The sequence below is a fragment of the Ooceraea biroi genome, chromosome 4 (genome assembly GCF_003672135.1).
Source record: "Ooceraea biroi isolate clonal line C1 chromosome 4, Obir_v5.4, whole genome shotgun sequence".
NCBI classification, from domain to species: domain Eukaryota; kingdom Metazoa; phylum Arthropoda; class Insecta; order Hymenoptera; family Formicidae; genus Ooceraea; species Ooceraea biroi.
The window spans coordinates 12,973,762-12,995,189 of NC_039509.1; the positions used below are offsets into that span (position 1 = coordinate 12,973,762).

A 21,428-nucleotide genomic window follows, 5' to 3' on the forward strand; every position below is an offset into this window, starting at 1 on the left:
AACGATATGAAAATTTCCTCTCTGAATAAAAATTAAACTGACGTTTAACATCTGAGAGTTATATTATATTTATTAGTTAATTATACAAAATATGAAAGCCGTAAGATATGAGCATGTTATTTTCAACATGCATGCAACTTGGATTGTATTGAGTGAAAAAATTATAAATTATATCGATTGGCCAAAATTCCGATCTGTTTTAAACATATCCGCTTTTTTGCAATACCTAAATTTACCATTTGTGATTCGACATATTGTTTAATTAAACCTGAAATCCTGTAAGCCAAGTAATTCTTGGATAATCTGATAAAAAATAAAAGGATTAGTTTCATCCCTTAATGCGTACTATTTACAGTTAAAAAATTTATGCTATACAATACAAAAAAGATATATATATATATACAAAAGTATTTGGTTAATGCACACATGCACAACAATGGATAACATTTATTTTTCAGTTTAAAATAATATATTTCCTTTCTATGTAACGCTGGAAAAAACTTTTATTTTCTTATATGTGCGAATTTATTTTATGTTATAACAATCGTAACGTTATGATTAATATTGTATGTATTTTTGTCGTACATAATAATTACATGATGTGTTACCGTTATTTCACGCTTCGCATTGTGTAATACCTTGCGACTTTCAATTTTCAGGGAATGCATTCCCGCCCGGTCGAACTGCATTCTCGTGCATTTGCATATTGAAAAATTGTAAGCGCGCCATTTTACCGGGAATAACAATAAAACATGTATGTGTATGCGTGTATGTGTGTGTATGTATGTGTAACTCATTTGACACGGGACAACACTGAATTGGATTTCACGTGGCATTACGTAACGTCACCCAATCACAATAGTGATGCACACTGATTACTATCTGAAATGTCACTTGACATTTATGAATCTGCAAGCGCACGCTACGCATTGTATATATAGTGTATACATATTATACAATACGAACACGTTGCAAATGGCGTATTTACAAATTTATTGCTCGTTTTATTAAAAAAAATATCGACTTGAAGAGAAGTTTATCGACTGCTACGGTGGTCTCGTATGCAATGCTTGAACAAAAATATTCCAGCACTCGTGACATCTGTGGCACTTGTGGCACAAGTGATACTCAACAATGTACGCCCAGCGTGCGGAATTGCTTTCGGCAACCCTTTGGACCGAACTGATCCGCCGAAGAATCTCGATACTCGCGGAGGAGCGATCGATACTGCGATGCGCTTCAGAATGACCGTTTTAAAGGCGCGTAAACGTCAATACCCCATTAATCGCATCAGGAGTAATTAGAAACGCTTAATTTAAGGGCGCATTTACACGGCACAGCCAGCGTAACATCGACGTTTACACCTAATTAGATCAGACATTCGGGAAAAGTGAAAATTTCTTTTCTGATGCCAGAGGTGGCCGAGAGATTATCCGAAATCTCGGAATTTGCGGGATCGCTACCCCTCGCAAAGCCCCGGTCGCCAACGGCCGGGTCTCGACCCTCCCCCTCGAAACCTGTGCCCGTTTTTGCCAGATACTCGCAAGCGGTACGATCACACCCCTGTACTCGTGGGCGCAGAAGTGCATTGTGTGCCATTGTAAATATAAACTGCATCTATCGCGCACGAGAGCCGTTTTCCCGACTGTTCGTCGCGTTTCTGGGCATATTGCGAGCAGTAACCATTTAACCACTCGCTCGCGCAAGCGAGCGAGCAAGCGCAGGCTTATTGTACGCGGACAGCATATGGCACGGAAGGTATAACGTCTCTATTATGCATCTCCCTTCCTCCTTTGCCGCTTGATAAATGGCCGCTCGTATTTAACGCGGCTAATCGAGCTGCATGTGTCAATGCAGGAAAGGATCGCGCGAGCGGACGGAGAAACGTCGATAAAATGGAACACGCGTTTTCATTTTCTTCTTTTCTCATTTTTCTTTTTTTTTGGGCGTATCGGCCATTAAGCAGCGGCTCAGCTTTGCCGGAATTACGTTTCAATTAGCATAATACGGACTGTATTGGGTGAATGGGATCAAAATAATTTACATTCCTGGCATATTGATAGGGCAGTCTCTCTCGTTAAGTTCCCTCTCTAATTCCGTCCACTTGACGAATACTAAATTGACGCACGAACGCTGCTTAGCGGTTACCCAAAAATGAACGTGATGTAATATTCATGTGTTAGCGCTAACGGAATGTTGTATCAGTGAGATACAGGAAAATGCATTTAAGTGGCCATTGCAGATTTAGCAGATTGTAGGTTCAACGGATTGTAGATATAGTTGAGTTTACGTGAATGATGAAATATCGTTCCTATGAAGATGTATAGAGCTGTTTTGGAAATATAAATTAAAAAATATATTAATCTTTTCTCGCTTTCACATACTTCGTTTAGTCTGTTCTTTCAGAAAGATTTTTTCATTTCTTTTGCCGCGCAACCTGCGGAAATGCTTGTATTATTTTATTACGTAATTATAAGCTTTCCAGCATAAAATTCTAACATAAAATATGCGCGTGCATGTCTCATTATTCTTGAAAGGATTAATCCATCAGTTTGATATTAACGTAACGCATTGCGCGACGCTTTTGCCTTTTTTCCCGTAATTATAAATAATGGGCCGCGCAGAAAATACTGGCCAGTTTACTCGTAAATCATCCTTGGTCATCGATGACAACGATTATTTATAGAATGGCGGAAACGGACACACTTGGGAGGCCATTGGTACAGATAGTACGCTATAAATACAGTGTACGCGGTCGCATAAAACAGTCAAACGACGGCTGTTACTCTTTTACGTGTAAATATGGACATTTAGAAGATTTTGTTTCCTCCAGATCTAATGGCAATAATCCGATTCATCGCGAACAGAATTACTGCACGTCCCAGAGTATAATCTCTCGAGATAATAATGCCTCGATCGAGATCTGCGTAAAAGCTTTACTGCAGCCACAGAATCCGATTGCAATAGGCATCCTTAAAAATACAGCACGCACGTTTTATGCATACGACGCTCAGCATTGCACATTGAGTGATCGATAACTCGCTCCATCGTTAGCAGCACAAGCAGCCGTTGCACCATACGCAGCACAAATCGCTTCTTTCGGACCGTTCGTCCTGGTCGTTGTCACCGCGAAATGTCCATCTCTCCATGAGGTAGAGAACATCCGCATGGAGAGTCCTACCATACGTGCGTGACAATTCTGTTTGCGCAGCTCGCACCGATCAGCGCAACGTTATCGTCGCAATTATCCAGCAAGATTAATGCCACGGGTATCTGTGACGGCTAATTACGAAGAGAGCAGTGTCGGGTGCCCGGTGTCGGACGTCGGGATGCATCGCCGCATGCCCCGAATACAGCATCGTTGACGGAATCTAATAAGCAGCCGGATGGCGAGTACACACGGCTCTTCTTTTGGACCGAAATCGAATTGGCCGTCATCCCTGGTGTATACAATCGCAACGCACACGGAATCGGCACGACCGCATCAGATCAGCCCCTCGTCGCGATATATCTCTTCCTTCCTCTCGTCTCTCTCTCTCTCTCTCTCTCTCTCTCTCTCTCTCTCTTTCTGTCTTATATACTCTCTCGCTTTTGCTCGTCGTCTCACTTTCTCTTTCTCTCTCGGTCTCTCTCTCCCTCCCTGCAACGAGATTATGGTAATTGACTATCCGACTTGGAAACCCCCATCAGGCATATCAATTACGTACGTATGCATCCCAACCGGGAATTTGCCTTTGATCCGCTCAAACTCCAGCGGTAACACAATTCACGCCTGCGTCTAATCTCAAATGGGATTGCCTGATGGCACAAGGGAACATCGAAATAGGCTTTCACCGATTTTGCGAGGCCGCGAGGTCCTTTCGGGACCGACGAGCCGCGAAAGACGACCCTCCGCGAACGAAGCGCGGTCCGGTGCCATCCCACGTTTCTTTGCGCACAAAAATGTGCGGAAATCTTGAACGCTTGAAAATCTAGAGCACTCTATGGAGTTTGGTAAGCGTAGCCGGTGCATCGTCGATATTGTATATGTCGATGTTAAACGTTGTATCGTATCGATCAATATGAACATAGTCTCAATAGTCTGATGAAACGCCAGAATTACATGTAGGGAGCTCTATTGACATTAACTGATTTGTAGTCGCGTGATCAATGAGCAAATTACATAGGATTACAGTACGTTAATCAATATATAATAGGAATAGATTTTTAATAGCAAAACATCAAACATTTGTTTACATGATTGACCACGAATAGAATTTATTTACATACGCACATCATACTTTTTATATATAAAAGATATTTAATTTGTATAAAACTATAGTAATTAATAATTGGCAATTTTTATGATCATTATTGTACCTTCAAGTAAATGTTCAAAATGCAATTAATTTTTATGAGACATGAAAATTGAGGTACTTTTATTTATACTTGGATCATATTTATAGTAAGAGTTTCTCACGAGAAATCACTCTTTAGCTTTTTACTGAAAGTTACTGGCACATCTTTAGTTGTGCGTCAAATCGAATGGATTCCGCTATAAACTACGGTAAACCGTTGTAACTTAAGTGGATCATTTCTTTGATAAATCGTAGAAACGTTGGAATTTAAAGTAGCGTTTATGCGAAGGATCCTCTCTTCTTAAATTACTTCTTACCCTACATTAACTTCCACGAAAGCATACGATAATATATGAAATCATAAGAATGAGGTTTAAAGCGTACTTAAAATTCGACATAACCGATTGCAGAGATTTTGTCTTTTTAATTTTATGTTGTATGTTAAATAACAGGTAAATAGATTGCCGAGAAAAACAGCTGCAACATTCGAATTTTACAACAATTACAGATTATTATTGTATCTGCTGTAAACTGGGTAATCTTAAGACACTACGGAAGTGAAAATATTTGTAATATAGACAGTAAAATTAGTTTTGCGAATATGTCAGATTATATATAGAATGATAGTTTTATGAAAAATGATAATTTTATATCGTCAGCTAATGATAATCCGGTTAATTAACACAAATCCCGATTCCATTCGCTGACCGGTCGATATCACGTGCGCGATAAGGATATGGCTGGCAAAGACGGCGACGATAAATTGATGCTCGTATCACATCGGATGCGACTTAACACACACGAGATATTCAGTCAGAATACTCTTTCCGCGGTTTTAAACACCAATACATTTTTTTCGAGAGGTAACACAATATTCATTAGCACGGAAGCTGACAGATAATTTCGGTAATGGTTCGCATCAGATGCTTCTCCATTTGTTTCGCGATGTGTATAATAACAATTCGCGCGAACACCGATCGAATCCTTTCATTTTTTACGGTGTTTATCTGCTAAACGATGCCGCATTTTTGTAACATAACAAAAACACTCGCGATAAACTGCACTGAAATAAATTGGCTCTGATAAGCATTTCTTTGTCGCGCACAACGAAAAAGCTTGTACGTGCCGTTCTGAATCTGAACGTTCAAACAATAAAAGAGATATGAACTGTGAAATCTAAAGATAAAATTCAAACAAAACTACTAGAATAGAACAAATCGGAACTTTAGATTGTTTATGCTTTTAAAATTATAGTTACATCTACTAGCATCAACGAATAATCCATGTATTTTTGTTATCATACGAAAGTGTGTCAAAATACGTATATTTCTCTCTTCTAAAAAAAATATTTATTGCAAAAATTTCAAAGCAGGTTTTCATTCTTGCGGTTAATATTTCATTCTTTTCCTATTTTCATTCTTGTCTTATTTTGCAATATAAACTCATACGGATTATTAAAAACACATTTTAAAGATAAATTATATAAATTCTATTAATATTGTTCACAGAAAACATCGTTATTTAAACATGAAACATGTTATTTAAACAATCTTTTTCGTTTTGCATTTAGGATCTCTAATTAAGGAAACAGCAACACATTTAATAATACTTCAGTGACAAATTAACGATATACGATATTGATAAGCATTGATAATAATGATAAACCAAATTTGTAACGAATATACGTATAAATGTAAACGCAGTAATCTCTGAATTCTGCATCTGAAATTATCTGAAAACTCAGGATCTAAACGAGACTTCTAGATCACCAGCTCGCGCGTGGTGATTCAGTGATCTATCGGTCACGTTTAATCGCCGATAGATTATCGGCGTATAAAAGACTGTATTCCGTCGATCGACAATCCAAAGTTCTCACGTACGCGGACAACATGACACACTTTATCATTTTCGTGCTACTTCTTCTGACTGGGCGTCTCGTCCACGGTGTTACGGGTAAATCGTTAGATTTATCGTTCTTCCGTGGTCCCACCCTTTCTCTGTAGAGAGGCAACCATCCTCCTTGGTACTTCTCTCTCTTTCTCTCTCTCTTTCGTTCTTCTTTTCTCTCATTCTCTTTTTCCTCCCTTCTCGTTGGTGCAGTCTTCTATCTCCGCGCGATCCTTCCTGTGGCAGAGGCGTGCATCCCACCTTTCATTTGTTTCGGAATTTATCGAGCGTTGTATTTTTTGCACGACAAGCAAAAACCGGCTTCGGTTCCGTTTCCGCCGAAATCGTTCCCAGTTTTCGATCATAGAGGACCGACGAGTGAAATGGAAGTGCTCTCGGATGGATCTCGTCAACAGTATGCGGACGATAAGCGAGAACACTCTCATTGATATAGATATAAAAAAAATATATATATATATATACATTCGAAATTATATAATTATCAAATATAATTATATAATTACAGAAAATGTCAAGTTTTTTTATGTGGGAGACTTAGCGGACTTGAGAACAAACCTGACCGAAAAGAATGAAACCGTTAAGAAATGCATCCTCGAGACCAACCAGGGTGAAGTACTGGATTATAACCCTGCGAACTACGACATAATCAGAGACGACATCGAATTGATTGACTCCGATACGTGCTCGATTCGCATATACAGAATTAACAACACTCATGCAGGTATATGGAAAATAACGACGTACATCGTGCAGAATCACGAGGATGAGAAAAAAATTAGCAATCAGAATGGCGATTCGAAGGAGGAAGTGTTCATGTTCCATCTGCACGTTAGACAGGTAAATCTTACGCTATATCGCTGTTCAAAGTTTAAACTGATTTTTGACCGTGTGGTGACTAAACTTGCTGCGGAACCGATCGTTCCGTTGCGCAAATATTAGCTGCATGTGAAACGCATGTATGCGTTACGTTGAGGATCCTCGGATATTTTCGGAAAAAAAGAATTCTGTGACAATTGCGTTAGTGCAAAGAATACATAATATATTCGTATGTATTTCAGACAAAGAAAGCTGTACCTTCGCAGTACATCGAAGCATACGACGGGCATTACATAAGTATGAAGCACATCGAGAATTATGAGAATCTCACGGCATGCAATTTGACGGGACCTATGGTATGTTAATAAACAGAAAATATAAGAAAGGAAGACGTGCAGAATTAATGGACGAGATGAATGTAATTTAACCGTCTAACGTCTTCTAAAACTCAGGGACAAAGTGCAAAGCCCAGCTAAAAATGCTACTATCTCGAAAGAATTAAATACGAAGAACGTTGTAGATTAAACGAAATGCTTCTTCGTTAAGAAAAGGAAAGATACCAAGCTCCAGTTATCTTTAATTATTGATGCTATCGCGTGCGCGTGTTGTGTTTATCATTACGTTTAAATGCGAAATCTGATTAGTGGCTAAGTTTTGACAGTATTAATACTTGAAAATAAATTTAAATTTTTCTTACTTACGATTAAAACTAAACTATTAAATTTATGTCAAATTTATATTTAAAATGTGTTAAGATATTTTAATTTTGAAAATATTTAAAAATGGATGATATTTTTCTTTAAATATTACAATAAATCATTTACGATAATTTTTCGATATAAGAACGTTTTAATCATATAATCCTTTTTACTTAGATGTTTAAATTAAAATTTGGAATATATTTTTATAACTAAAACGTTTCGCTACGTTGTTATTTCTAATGAATATAAATACATTTAATATAATTGAGTTCATTTTTGTTGGGCGCGTACCCATATATAGACGGAATCGATAAATTTGCTAACGGAGAAACAGGACGGCTTCCAACTTTTTGGTCAATGCGGAGTCCGTATGAAGGTAAATGCTACTTATGAGGGCTCTTGGGCACTTCACGCGATCGTTGACGATTATATGCACTATGAGATATCGTTTCTCGTCGATGTCCATCAACTGAAAAAGGAAGATCCGGATGATATGGTAAGCGTTTTCATCCTTCAATCATATTATATATAGGATTGATTCTCACATTCACGTTTTTGTTAACGCTCAAGAAGATCATGCAACATACATCCAAGAAAAAAATTATAAAATATGGAGATTAAGACATTAATATAAAATCTGTTTTCTGAAATTTATTGTATGAAACGCGAAACTATCATTGAATGTTCATACATTTGTTATCTATTTATCATCATTGAATAAAAAAATGTGTCATTTTTTAAGAATTTAAGTTAGATCTAGATACAAGTAATTTTGCGTAAGATGTGTAATGTGTAGTATGTCAAATATATGTCATACATCAACGATATACTTCATCATCAGTGACACAATTGTACTACTGATCAATATCTTCGTGTCGTATATCGTACATCAATCCGTCTTATCCGTCACACATTACATTTTGACCTATATTTAATATTGCGTTTGTAGGTTAAATAAGCTGTCGAAATTGAAAGAAAACAGTCAAAGCGGCAATGTCAAAGAACAGAGAATTTTGGAAAAATAGATTAAAAGAGAGACTTATATATATATTTACTTTATATAATTTCTGCATTTAAAAAAAACTAAAAGTTGGGAGATCTAAAAATTAAATTGGATCATTTAAGATACATTCACGCTCACCATACTCAATTTGAATCGAAAAGAGCAATTTTGCGTAATGCGTTTTACGGCTCGACGGTTTTCGCAATAAAATCGCTTTCCCATGGCGAGTGTGTAATGCGTCGTTGCTTGAACTTGCGAATCGACTCAGGTGGCGAACATTGTACGTAAGTACGTAAGTATATCGGCTTATGTCTTATCGCTCGCGAGTTAAGCTCCGCGCAGCTTGCGGTAAAAGGGCGTGATCGAAATAGGGAATGTGCATTACGGCTACCAGATTCGATCATCGTTCGCGATTACAGGCGGGACTCCACTACGCCGATTCGCTTTTTATCCGCGACGGTTTTGATAAAATCAGCCGGCTCCGTCGTATTCGCGGGCACGCAGACAGACGCATTCACGCACATTCGAGAAACAAAGTAACGATCAAATGCGATCGCTATGAAAGCGCTAATAGCAAACGTTTACCGTTGAAATGGACGAGTTTCGAAATAGCGCGTCGAAAATCGCGATCGGAGCTCCAACAATTGCCACGATGTGACGGGTAATCGTTTAAACCTGCTAAAAGGGTCGACGTGACGGGTTTTAACTGAGAGACTAGAATTGTGCTACTGTAATATAGCTAAAACCTTTATGTTTGTTAGTTTGAAACAATTATACCAAAAACGATTACATAAACCTGTAACTAAAAACAGTTGTGTAATCAGTAATCAGATTTCAGACATTCCAATTCGCAGATACGAAAACAAATGTAGAAACAAATGTAGAATGAAGCAACAATTTTATCACTTATTTATTTAATATTTTTATACTATACTATTTTATACTATTTTATACTATTTAATATTTTTATAATATTTTTATAGAGGTCAGCATATATTGTTGATTATCCTTAGGTCGCTTCAAAAACCTGGGAAAAACGAGAAATTGTAGCGGTATATATTTAACGTGATAAAACACAATTAATAATAAAATTTTATTTATGTTATTTCGAGAAATTATAAATGTCAAAGAAACACGACCAGAGATTGAAGCGCGATTATTTTCACGACCGTTTGCCTCTCTCAAATTTTCCCAAATTTGGTGCGCGCGCGGCGATTTGGTGCGCGGACGGGTAAAAGCTCGTAGCAATAAACTGTCGCAAAATAGCGGCGTAAAAATAAAAGTAACGTTCGGGCTCCGGGCAACATTGCAATCGGCGTTCAGACGTTTCCCACCGAAATGCCGCTTGCACTCAAAAAGGGCACAAGCTCCGGCTTTTAACTGAGAACTGGGCTCGCGTGGGACGTGCGGGAACCCGCCGGGCTCCTGAATGCACCGAATAATCTTCGATGTCGCTAACGAGAGTGCACCCGCCGCCGTTTACAGGGAGGACGGGGGTTTCCACGCCGAAGTTGCACCAACTCACGCCAACTTGCTATAATAGACGCCTAACGAGATAGAGCTGAAGCTGAACGCGAGCAGCTATCGCAGCTTCGAGAAACACGTAGCTGTCGTTTAATACGATGTAATAAATGTTAGAAGAAAAATAGTGAGAAGGATACTCGTAACTTTAAGATGCACGCTATTTTCTCGTTAGTTTAAAGGAGAAAAATCTCGCGAGAGCAGAAATAATTCAAGAGAGGGAAGGGAAAAAGAGGAGGCGTCATTACGTTTTAAAATGTAGACCAGAAAGTGTGAGCCCTGAAAACAGAATTATATAATACCTTTACGTGATAAAAATAATCGAAAACGCATTTTTCTAAATGGGCTATGATTGCGACACAAATTTACTCGATTACAATAATTTTTGATAAAAAATTGCGTAAATTAAGATTAATCCGAAAGTTCAAAGTTAATTTACACTTATAAAGGAGTGGATTTTCGAACTGTGCGTATTTGTGCAGTAAATAAATACCTTTAATATCATATTTCGCGGCTGATTCCATTTATTACGGAATCGTGGAAACTCCAATAATGCACACGATAAGATTACGATCGTGATAACTGGATCCCCATGGTATGGGCATAATTAACATGTACGACAGACTTGACCATTGTGTTATCACGCAATTTGATCAAATTATTGGGGCGATATAATAGTCGCGCTGTTAGCACTGTTTCTTCATTTGCATTAAATGAAGTATTCAGTAATATAATATAATATAATATAAAGATTGTGTATTAAGTAATAGCTACTCCGAAAACGAGATTGGATTACTTTATTAAGTCTAACTTTTTTAATTAAACTTTAACATATTTAAATGTATCATTATATTTAAATTATTATTTATTCTCGTTAAATTTGATAAATCTTCCAATAATAATGTTTGATTAACCTTTTTATCTTCCAGTCAACTAGTATGAAATTATATATTTTATCTTCTTATTGTGCTTATGTATTATCTTTCATTGCATTAAAGAAATCGTACTGCATGATGTACATGATATTTTTCTTTTTTTTCACATAGAGTTTTTAATAATAACTAAATTGTTGCAATAGTCAGACAAAATAATGAAACACAGTTTAATAGAGAAGAGAGAAAAGACGGAAAGGGAAAGAGAGAGAAAGACGAATATGTTCATTAAACACGGAATTGTATATTATTATAGATTGTAAAGCCCAATAGCCATGCGTTGGTATGATATGATCAGTATCACGCTAACTTAATTAATTAATTAATAATTAATTAATCTTATTACACACGAATTATGTGCGACACAAAATTATCGATAAATACACCTTCAATAGTAATTAGCTTCCCGAAACTACCGTGTTATTCATTCAGTTTTGGTAAACAACGTACGCAATCCAGCTTATCCAGGAAATTATAAATACCTGAAACTTATCGATTCTGTCGTTAATAGATAACAACAGATGGTTGAAGAATCGCATAACGTATAATTATTAATCGGAAAACCACTATCTGCGCTCTAATTTAGTCGCAATTAGCGGTGACTTAATTCATAATTGTAATAAATCAGAGTTTAATTAAAAGAGCAAAGAGCGATATATAATTCATACGATTGTTTGTCAAAATAAAATACAGAACTTTAAAAATAGATATATAGGTCACTGTTGAAATTCTGTAAAGATATTTAATATTCAACCGAATCCGAGAAAAGTACCATATAATGACGGATATTGCATAATAACTCAACGTATAATAAATAATTCAATAAAATCTCTTAAGTGAGTTAACAGAATCGCCAATTTCGTTACACTTCTTGTCATTAATATTTGCATTAACATTTGAGCATAGCCTTAGGTGAGTTAATTTTTGTTATAACAGTAGTTAAATTAAGACAGTAGTTATTTTGTAACAGTAGTTACAAAATATTTTTATTTATCTTTTTCTATTATTGTTTACAGATGGTTATGCAATGGACTCGTGGCTCTTCCGGCATAATCTCCTTACCAGATGTACGGAAAATTTGCCAAATAGTGGCTCCCAATGGTGTGATCGTAGCAACGTCGCTCAATAGATGTTACCACGTGGTAAAAGTTGCCACGATTCAGCATGAAGGCGTGTGGCTCGCTCGTTACAATATGTATGGAATGCTGGAGCCTATCGAGCAGAAATTCAGAGTTGAAACCTTCGGTACGATTCCCATAAGCGCAAACGTGAGAAAGATTTTCAAAAATCGGATAAAAATCGTTTCTAACGCAAACCGACGACCTTATAAACATTCCTAAATGTTATAAATTAACACTTTAATTTAACATCCAAGTGATTCGCAAAACTTTAGTTTGAAAACTTACTAAAGACGTACATAACACGATTAGATTTTAATGCGAGAAAATAAACGATTTCAAGCTGAAACTGTCATATTTCACAAATTCCGGTATATTAGATCCTCTCGCTTGAAAATCGTTAACTTTGCCAAATCACGAAATTTTTTGTACAAACATGAAGGAAAATTGAAAGCTTTAACGAGAGTTCATTGCGCAACAGTAATCATTCGGAATGCTTTGCATTACGTTAATGTGACGGTTGTCTTTTCAGATCAAGTAATTTTCAACACTAGTGTCAGTTATGTCGAGGACGGTAGTATCAAATTGCTCTGTCAATTGGAGCTAAAGGACGCACGTACTCCGGAATCGTGCAGCTTCATCAGACCGGACGGCAAGACTCTTTACATGACGCCTGCAATAGGTAACGAAAGGTGTGTCTCGATTATCGTTAATTACGTGAGATGACATATGTAGATTAATCGGAGCTCCGATCTGTCTCCTTAAATGCGAATAATTAATCACGACGAATAATATGCGTGCGAAACAGATATTCCGCCTACATAAACTTTGACACCAAGCATGGATACATGTACAAGGTTCTGGAGTGCGGGATAAGAATCCGCAAGTTCGAAGACGTCGATTACGGCGCGTGGCGGTGCGATCTTACGATGCCATACAATCCACGCCATTTCGGATCCGTGCTTCACGTTGATTATCCTGATTCTCGTGAGGATGGAAACGTTAAAGTCAGGACAGTTAAAATCAAGGCGGACCAGGTGCACGTAAAACGCGGTGACCCATTCACGGTAAATTTGCAATGTAAACCTAAAATGACTCGTAATATTCGCAACGTAGATTTATCCTCTCTCTGTGCAATAATTATATATACGGACGCATAAAAAAATTAGAAAATGGAGATCTCGCGTTATATGGAATTTATTCGCGCTGGTATGCATATATTTAATCTTTTAATGTCTAACAAATTTAATTACTTATACGTGTTACAAATAATTAGAAAAGCTTGGTATTAGCATAGGAATAACGAAAATCTGACAATGCTCAGATATGTCAAAGTGCATTCTATAATATTATGTAAAATTTAATATCTCTATTTAAAGATCGATAACTGTAATTATAATTATCCAATGTATCTTCTCTTCTAGATAAAATGTATTGCCGACTCTGCTCTGAAGTACTGTTGGCTGCGCAGCCCGAACGGAACTTCTTACTCCATCACGCAAGACAAGGAAGTCGAGACACCTTTTGTTCTACCTTATGAAGGCCAAGGACTCTGGTTTGGCGAATGCGGAGCGAAAATTTCGGCAGCTGTGGATTCTGATAATGGGCATTGGAGCTGTTTAACAGGGGTGGTTGACGGCGACGAGGAAAGCACGACGGTATCGGTCACAGTAACAGGTTCGGAAATGTTTAAGAACAGCTTACTTATCATTCTATTCATTCCTTTCTCCGCGGATTTCTTGAGCATTCCAAATTAATTTCAACTTTGGCCGGATTTTAAATTATTTTCACACGGGAACGGCTTTAGGTTTCATTATGTATTTATGATTAAAATATCTGGGCATCAATACTTGTTAAACATAATGTTAACGTGATACATGCCATGTGCGGAATTATTTATAGTCACGGAATTATAAGTTGAGTCGAAAAAAGGAGATGGAATTGTAAAATATATCAACGTCGTTACCAGCAGTGAACTTAATAGCGCTTCTTTCATGAGGCAACGTATAATCGCGAAACTAATTAACTAAGTAATTTCGAGATGAAGAGATAACTAAGTTATTCGCCAAGATGGCCTGCGAACGCGCAGCGCTTGACAGGCTCTACCTAGTGCAACGGTTACTTAAAAAGTGCTAATGTCGCTTAGTTGGTGGAGCGGACAACTAACCGCGAAGTTATGATGGTATATGCATTTACACCGCGCGTTTTACGATCCATGAGCATCCCTTGTGTATTATGAATCTCACCATAACGCGCATTTGGCCAGTTACAACTTATCCCTTTTACGTTTACACTCAAAAGAGGTCTTACAGCTCCATGAATTCAATAGAAACGATCAATACACTGATAAATTGTTAAATTAAATATCTTAAAAAGTGACGTGCACTTCGCTTTCGCCTCAGACAAATATTTCGTCGATGAGAAGTGATATTTTAGAGGGAAACTGATAAATATGGATATTTTTTTTATTCACTTCCACTCATGAAATAAGAGATCTATGCAATCATGTTTATGGACACGTTAATTTCATATTAATTCATGTAATACAAATTGAAAAGATCCGATTCTGATTCCTTTTATATATTTTCGCGCACGATGGGATATCTGTATCTCACGTTTCGAGAGCGGCGAACGCAAATGTGATTTACGATAATACGGAAATCAATGAAGGCGCGACGTTTCCCTTGTCCACTTCCGCGATTGTCGTCTGAGAGAAGCGAAATTGTACGTCGGCGACGCGTCATTAGACATTTCCTTCCAATGAGGGTATACCGCACGGGTATAAACGGCTTTTCAGAGACGTACCTCGTGGCCGAGCAGACGGAAATAGCTGTCAGCGCACGAAACGATCCAGTTCTGTCTTGCCACATCCTTCCGCGTATGCTGGACAGAACAGTTCATTACTGCCGGTGGATCCGACCCGACGGATATGGAATTTACAATGACATAAGCCATCGATATACGACCAGCAGCAGCTACTCCCAGTGCAGATTAGTCATCCTGAGTAAGTACGACGCGTACGGAGCTGCGCTACGTGCGTAGTAATGTAACAAAGTCAGCCTAATTGCCATGCCGCGTCTGTATGTGCCGCGCGTGTTACCAAAACGAACCACACGTGGAGGAATCACTATTACATTAATATTTAATTAACGATGCTGCCGCGTATAATTCGCGAGACGCAAGTAGTTTTCAATTTCGACAGTATCGCACGACGTCGGAGTATTTTAATTGAATGAACGAAGTGTGATTAGAACAAGACGCAGATCAAACGTTTATGAATTTTTAGAAAAAGAACAATATTGGAATATTATGTAACCTGAAAAGTGAGAAATACACAGTGTGCGGTTAACTAATTATTTTTTAGGAACGCGGAAACACTGTATTGTGAAATCGATTTTTTGTCTATTCAAATATAGTAGTTAAAATAATTTTCTCGATTTTATTTACGCTTTTGTTTAACATTTCTTTTGAACACGGTGCTATAAAATATTATTTAATATAGAAATACTTTGTTAAAAAAATATAATATTTTTATTATACATATAGTAAAAAGATAGTGCATCTTCAAAAGAAATATAAAGTACAAATACATATGTTATACAATTTAGTATAAAAATTTGTGAAATATCTTTAAAATGCCAGGAATCATTACACAGTTGATAATAGATTATGTTTATCCATAACAATTTCAGTATACACAAGGGTTATTATCAATGTTCACACAAATGAATTAATTAATCCCATCAATATGAGCGAACAATATCAAAACATATCCATTTAAATAATAGCTTATTATATCCACTTATTCTAATCACTCCGTATGAAACCTATTTGAAAATAAGCTTTGTGCAGATGCAGAGTTATTAGTACATTAATTAACGACGTATCACGATTGCAATCCGCGCGGTATGCATGCATGCATGCACATGTCTATGCAGCTTTCAGTTTCAATATTGTCGCGATTATGTCAATAATCGACTAAATAACTGGACAAATCCGCTCACTGTGAACTCATTAACTCGTTACATTAACAATGAACAACATGCCACGATAGTGCAGTCCGTTACACGTTTTCCGCATCTGCTCTGACCATTTCGATATTTTCAGCCGGACAATCCGGTGCATATATCCATCGGGGATCCCGTATCGAAGCACGCCGCGCGTAATGTCGTGTAAAAGTTACATGGGGCACGCCGACGTGACCGAATTTCGGTCGAATCCGCGAAGACGCACGGTCGCGAAAGATTACGGCTTACTCGGGTCGGCGGGTCGCAGTCGGGAGAAATCACGATCTGTCCGAGGAAGAGGGAAAGAAAGAGAGAGAGAGTGAAAGAGAAAGAGAAACGGAAATTCAGCTCGAGTCCCCCGCAAACACTCGCCGGGCGAAACTTCGACGTCGACGGACATGGAGGAAGAACTGCGAGATTCCTCCGTTACTCGGAAAAAGTTTCCGTCTTTATGCCGGAATACCAACTACTCGATGTACTCGCGCGCGCCCGTTCGCCTACACTCGCTCGCGTGCCTGGACGAAATCGATTCCCGTAGAAACATCCATAAAATACGAGAGGACCTGACCCGTCCCGCGTTCCGTTTCCTCTCCGTGTCCACGTGGAGGCGAGAGACCCGGCGAGTTTCCGGGCTATAGCCATGTCCCGGCTCGTTCTCGCAGGTCCCGCAGGAGTTCCCTCTAGCACGCTTTATATTCATTCCAGACTACTGCCCCGAAGAGGACAACGGTAACTGGACGTGCGTGGCTGGACTCAAGGGAGAGAACGGTCGCATCGAGGAAGCTTGGGACCACGTTAGGGTGCAGGAGATGTTCAGAGGCACGGTTTACCTTGGTAGCAGTAGTGTCACTATACTGGCCATTGTCATCACCCTGGTAATTCTCATCGGCGGCATCGCCGGCTTCATCTTCGGGAATCGACACAGGTTTCGTCGATCCTTGCCGGAGAACCCGCCAACTTACAGCCCGCAACACTATCCTCCGAAATTCAAGTTTGACGTGAAGGAGGCGCAGTACTAATGAGAGAGATCAGTCCATTAATCATGAGTAACACGTCCGACTACGAAGTGTCGATTATGCGGTTGGAATTTCAAGATAAAACGATATCCGGTTTGGGAAGAAAAATGATTAAAGAGAGACACGACACACGATCAATCGATTTAGAATTCTTATTAGAGCTTTTAAGACATATTTATGCAAATATTAATAGAACAAATATATCTCTGAAATTTGCACTATGTTATGCGGAGTAATTCTTTTGTATATTTTAATTAGCTATGTACAAAAGTTTGTTAATTAGTTAAGATTAATGAATGAAATAAATTTCAGCGTATATTAAAAGGAGTTATAGTCTGTTTAATCCGTATAACAAAGTTTCTAACAAAAAAGCAATTTTATCCTGTAAATTAAAAGTACTATGCTAATTAAATCGGAGTAAATTTTCTCTCTCTGCTAATTATTAAAAACTAATTATACATGTGCCAGAACTAAACTCTACTCATCCAGGTCCAGATTTCTTTAGTAGCTTCATACCTCTTGCAATTAAAATAGGAACACTGAGAATCTAATTCGAGATTGCTTCCTGTGAACATGAAACGCTCCCTTGGTCGAATGCGTGTCTTCAAGCTATTCATGCGTCCGTCTCGCAAGTTACTCATGTAGCAGGTTTCCAGACGTTCACGAGATAAATCCAGATGCTCCTACCCTTGAGTTATTAGTTGCGGGACGTGAGCTCCACTCGAGATTCGTCGGTTCACGACCGGAAGATCCGCTCGGCACCACCGTCGAAGTTGCTTCCTACGTTCTCAGACGGGCCCGCGACTCAAAAGAATCTCAATATTGATCCCGTGCGATTCCCCGCTTATGTCTGGCGGCCTCAACGAATCAAAGTCCATCCTGTAATTGGAAACGGCAGCAGCCCGTTCGGCTGGAAGATTCACGACTGAATTGCCGTAAGAACACAATTTACGCGATGGTGCGAGTGAGGGTGGAAAGAAAGGGTAGGCTGTCTTGCAGAGAGCGCCGGTGCTACCGATATAACTTTGATATTCCGTCCTTGAACGGCTGAAGACACGTTAACGATCCATAAAGAGCACGGCGCGGGAGCTGAAGATTCAAGCCTCGCCAATTTGCCTGTCGCATAAATCGCGAGAGAAATTAATCGCCGCGTTGTTATCGGTCGTGCATGCGGAATACGTGACTCCCCCGCGAAAAGAATTAAATCGTGACGGCAGCCACATCGCAACTGCGCGCACATTTACGACAGATCTTCGAAATTTCAAGTTAAACCATTTCTATGAATTAATCGTTTAATGTACGCGGTACCGATATTAATAATAATTAATAATTTAGCGAAATTAATATTAATAAAGATTATTTTACACGCGATAATAATAAATATTCACGCAATGTTAATGTGATATTACATAAGCGAATCAATTAAATTTCCTCGATAAAGAGTTCGTGAAATAATCATTTGATTAAATTTTGAGCGCGCGAAGCATCACGACTACGTTTCTGTACATTGATAATTTGGCGATAAATATCGTGCATCAGGGAACGCGCAGCTGGCAATTGAAATCCGATCTGTATTCATGATATTACACCATTAATTTTTTTGCGCATTATGAAAAGCATTAATTACGCGTTGAAACTTTGTGTATGAATATGAGCGAAAACACGCGACTTGATTCCGATGCGATCGTTAAGAAATGTAAATCATAGAAAAATCATGACATGAAAGGAACCTCAAACTTGAAAAGCAGAAAATATAACTGTCAAAAAACGATAATCCGGACGTTGCGATCTATTTGTCTATCGACAAACGAATCCGAAGTCGGGGGAAAAATAATTTCAACACAGACTGCAGCTGACAGTTTTCGTTCGTTAAGGACTGAATTTGTAAGCACTCGATTTCGCGAAACTCGATTTTCTTGTCGGGTGCCGGGGAAAAAAATAGGATGAAGTCCGTTTTCTCTCTCGTTTTCGCTCGTGCGCGACGACGATTTTGGAACGACGGAATTATTTCCGCTCGCAGCAAGCCGATAACGAGTTATTGAACTCGAAGGATGGAAATTGTTGTTCGCAAAGACTGGCCTCGCGACGCTTTACCGACGCAAACAGAACGCAGGTAAATGCGAACCCTTGTCATTTAAGACGATAAGAGATTAATTAATCCCTTCAGAAACAACATCAAAAACTTTATAACGGCACGTAATTAACTTATTACTTTTATTATTGCGCACTTTTATTATTTAGTTAAAAACGAGATCCTGATTAAATCAAACAGTTTTTCTTATAAATTATATATTAAACTTTTTATGCAAAACACTTTATATAATAAATTCGCTGATTTTACTATAAAATACTTTATGAAAGTAAATTATAATAAATCAGAAATAATAAAGAATGACAGTAATTAAATTTATTATTTATATTAATTAATTATATTGTTTTTAATAATCTTTATGCCAAAATAAAGCTGCTCATTTTATAATTAGTTGTTAATTGGTGATGCAGACAGAATGAAATATATACAAGTTTGGGCATCTTTTGCTCTCATCAGTTGCCATGTTATTCGTCAACGTTTTCATATCACGTATCGGTTACACTCGGAAATATCAAAGGTGTTCATTAACGTTCACATTAATAACGCAATTTATATGTAAAATCTCGAAGGAACATATCAAAGGCAAACAAAATTCCTCGGCAAGTCAAATGCGTTTTTCTTCTTTACGTTCATTAGTTACATATTATCGTGGCGATAAATCGATACGTTCGCTTTATTCATAAAGCAGAAAGGGATTCCCCATTTTTAAAAGGCAACGTTTGGGTTTAATCTCGAAGTATGGAGAGCTGATTTGAGCAGAAAACCTATTTTTTACCTCTCTTGAGCATCCAATGAGATGAATTAGCATGAAAATTAAAAATCGCAAATTTTAAGAGCACACCAGCGAGGATATCTTAAGTAAAATATTCTATCTAGGACATATATATATATATATAGTTCAAAGTAATCAGATATATATCTACTCTCAAATCTCTACAATTATATATCTATAATACTAAATAAATCTATAAGCGTACATTTTGATAAAGTATTTAATTATTTATTTAATACTCATTACTAAATATTACATTTTATAATAAAATCAGCTAGATAGTTCGCCATTTGCAATCTTAAGCCTCTGTACGTAACGGTGCTTGCGCTGATTATAAAATATCGTCCGACGCCAAAGTTCTTTTTTTACACGGTTGACCTAAGCAGATCTTTTTCTCTACGTCGCAAGGAATAAATTATAGCACACTTTGCCAACCGTCCAGCGCGGAAGTACTTAATCACACTCCTGTTTAGCCAGTCATAAATTATATCCCGCGTTAATAAGCTATGCTCGACGTGGAAAAGGCTGGAAGAACGCTATCATGTACGGCGAGCTAATCCGTGCAGCGATACTTGTCATGTTCGAATAATTCTACGAGCATCGAACAATGTGTGTCAAGCGATAGCACGCACGTCCGAATGGAATCTTGGAGCGCGCGTATGAGCACATAAAATACATGTGTAATGCAACACACACATCATAGAATTTTATTTCCATTTCTAATTCCGTTTCTAATTCCGCTCAAGTAGACGATCGCATAAGGAATAACTGGTAATTTCACATAATTCACAGTATTCGATTTATTATTTTGACGATAAAATGTTACATTGAGATAGAACGGAGACACAGTGACAATTATTCCTTAGCCAGCATACACACAGATGCACACAACGGACTTCCTGCTCGATTAAGCTCAATTGGATATTGTCCATCGTTTCAATATAGCACCGAAGCATATCGCCAAAACGCACGATGATAAAAACAATATCCTCATCCAGCACAAAAGTTAAATTATCCGGGCCGTCGTGCACGTGCGCGCGGTTGACAAGCTGCAATCTCTCGCTGACTCGATTCCGTATTAACTCAAAATGGAGTTTCCGTCTCCGAGTTTACCGCAACAAGTAAGGCCGTTCAGTTCTAAGCTCACGCACGCACGTACATTCGCATATCCGTCTCTCCCGCACCCTCTCACCTCACCCCTCCGT

At 38.1% G+C, this 21,428-nt stretch overlaps 1 protein-coding gene across 1 annotated transcript; it reads left to right on the plus strand.

Moving 5' to 3' along the window:
• The first annotated feature begins 1,935 nt into the window (after positions 1 to 1,935).
• On the plus strand, positions 1,936 to 17,686 carry LOC105278577. Its single transcript, XM_011337772.2, has 10 exons — positions 1,936 to 6,290; positions 6,751 to 7,082; positions 7,304 to 7,417; positions 8,064 to 8,258; positions 12,235 to 12,463; positions 12,869 to 13,028; positions 13,145 to 13,403; positions 13,761 to 14,013; positions 15,134 to 15,340; positions 17,049 to 17,686. The coding sequence occupies exons 1-10, from the start codon at positions 6,227 to 6,229 to the stop codon at positions 17,360 to 17,362; spliced, it is 2,127 nt and encodes a 708-aa protein (XP_011336074.2). The 5' UTR covers positions 1,936 to 6,226; the 3' UTR covers positions 17,363 to 17,686.
• Positions 17,687 to 21,428: the final 3,742 nt, after the last annotated feature.

Excerpts from the sequence above, each read along its gene's own strand:
- LOC105278577 (XM_011337772.2), top strand. The coding sequence starts at position 6,227 with ATGACACACTTTATCATTTTCGTGCTACTTCTTCTGACTGGGCGTCTC. Across the intron at positions 12,464-12,868 it reads ATTCAGAGTTGAAACCTTCG|ATCAAGTAATTTTCAACACT; the intron begins GTACGATTCCCA and ends TTGTCTTTTCAG. Across the intron at positions 14,014-15,133 it reads GGTATCGGTCACAGTAACAG|AGACGTACCTCGTGGCCGAG; the intron begins GTTCGGAAATGT and ends ACGGCTTTTCAG.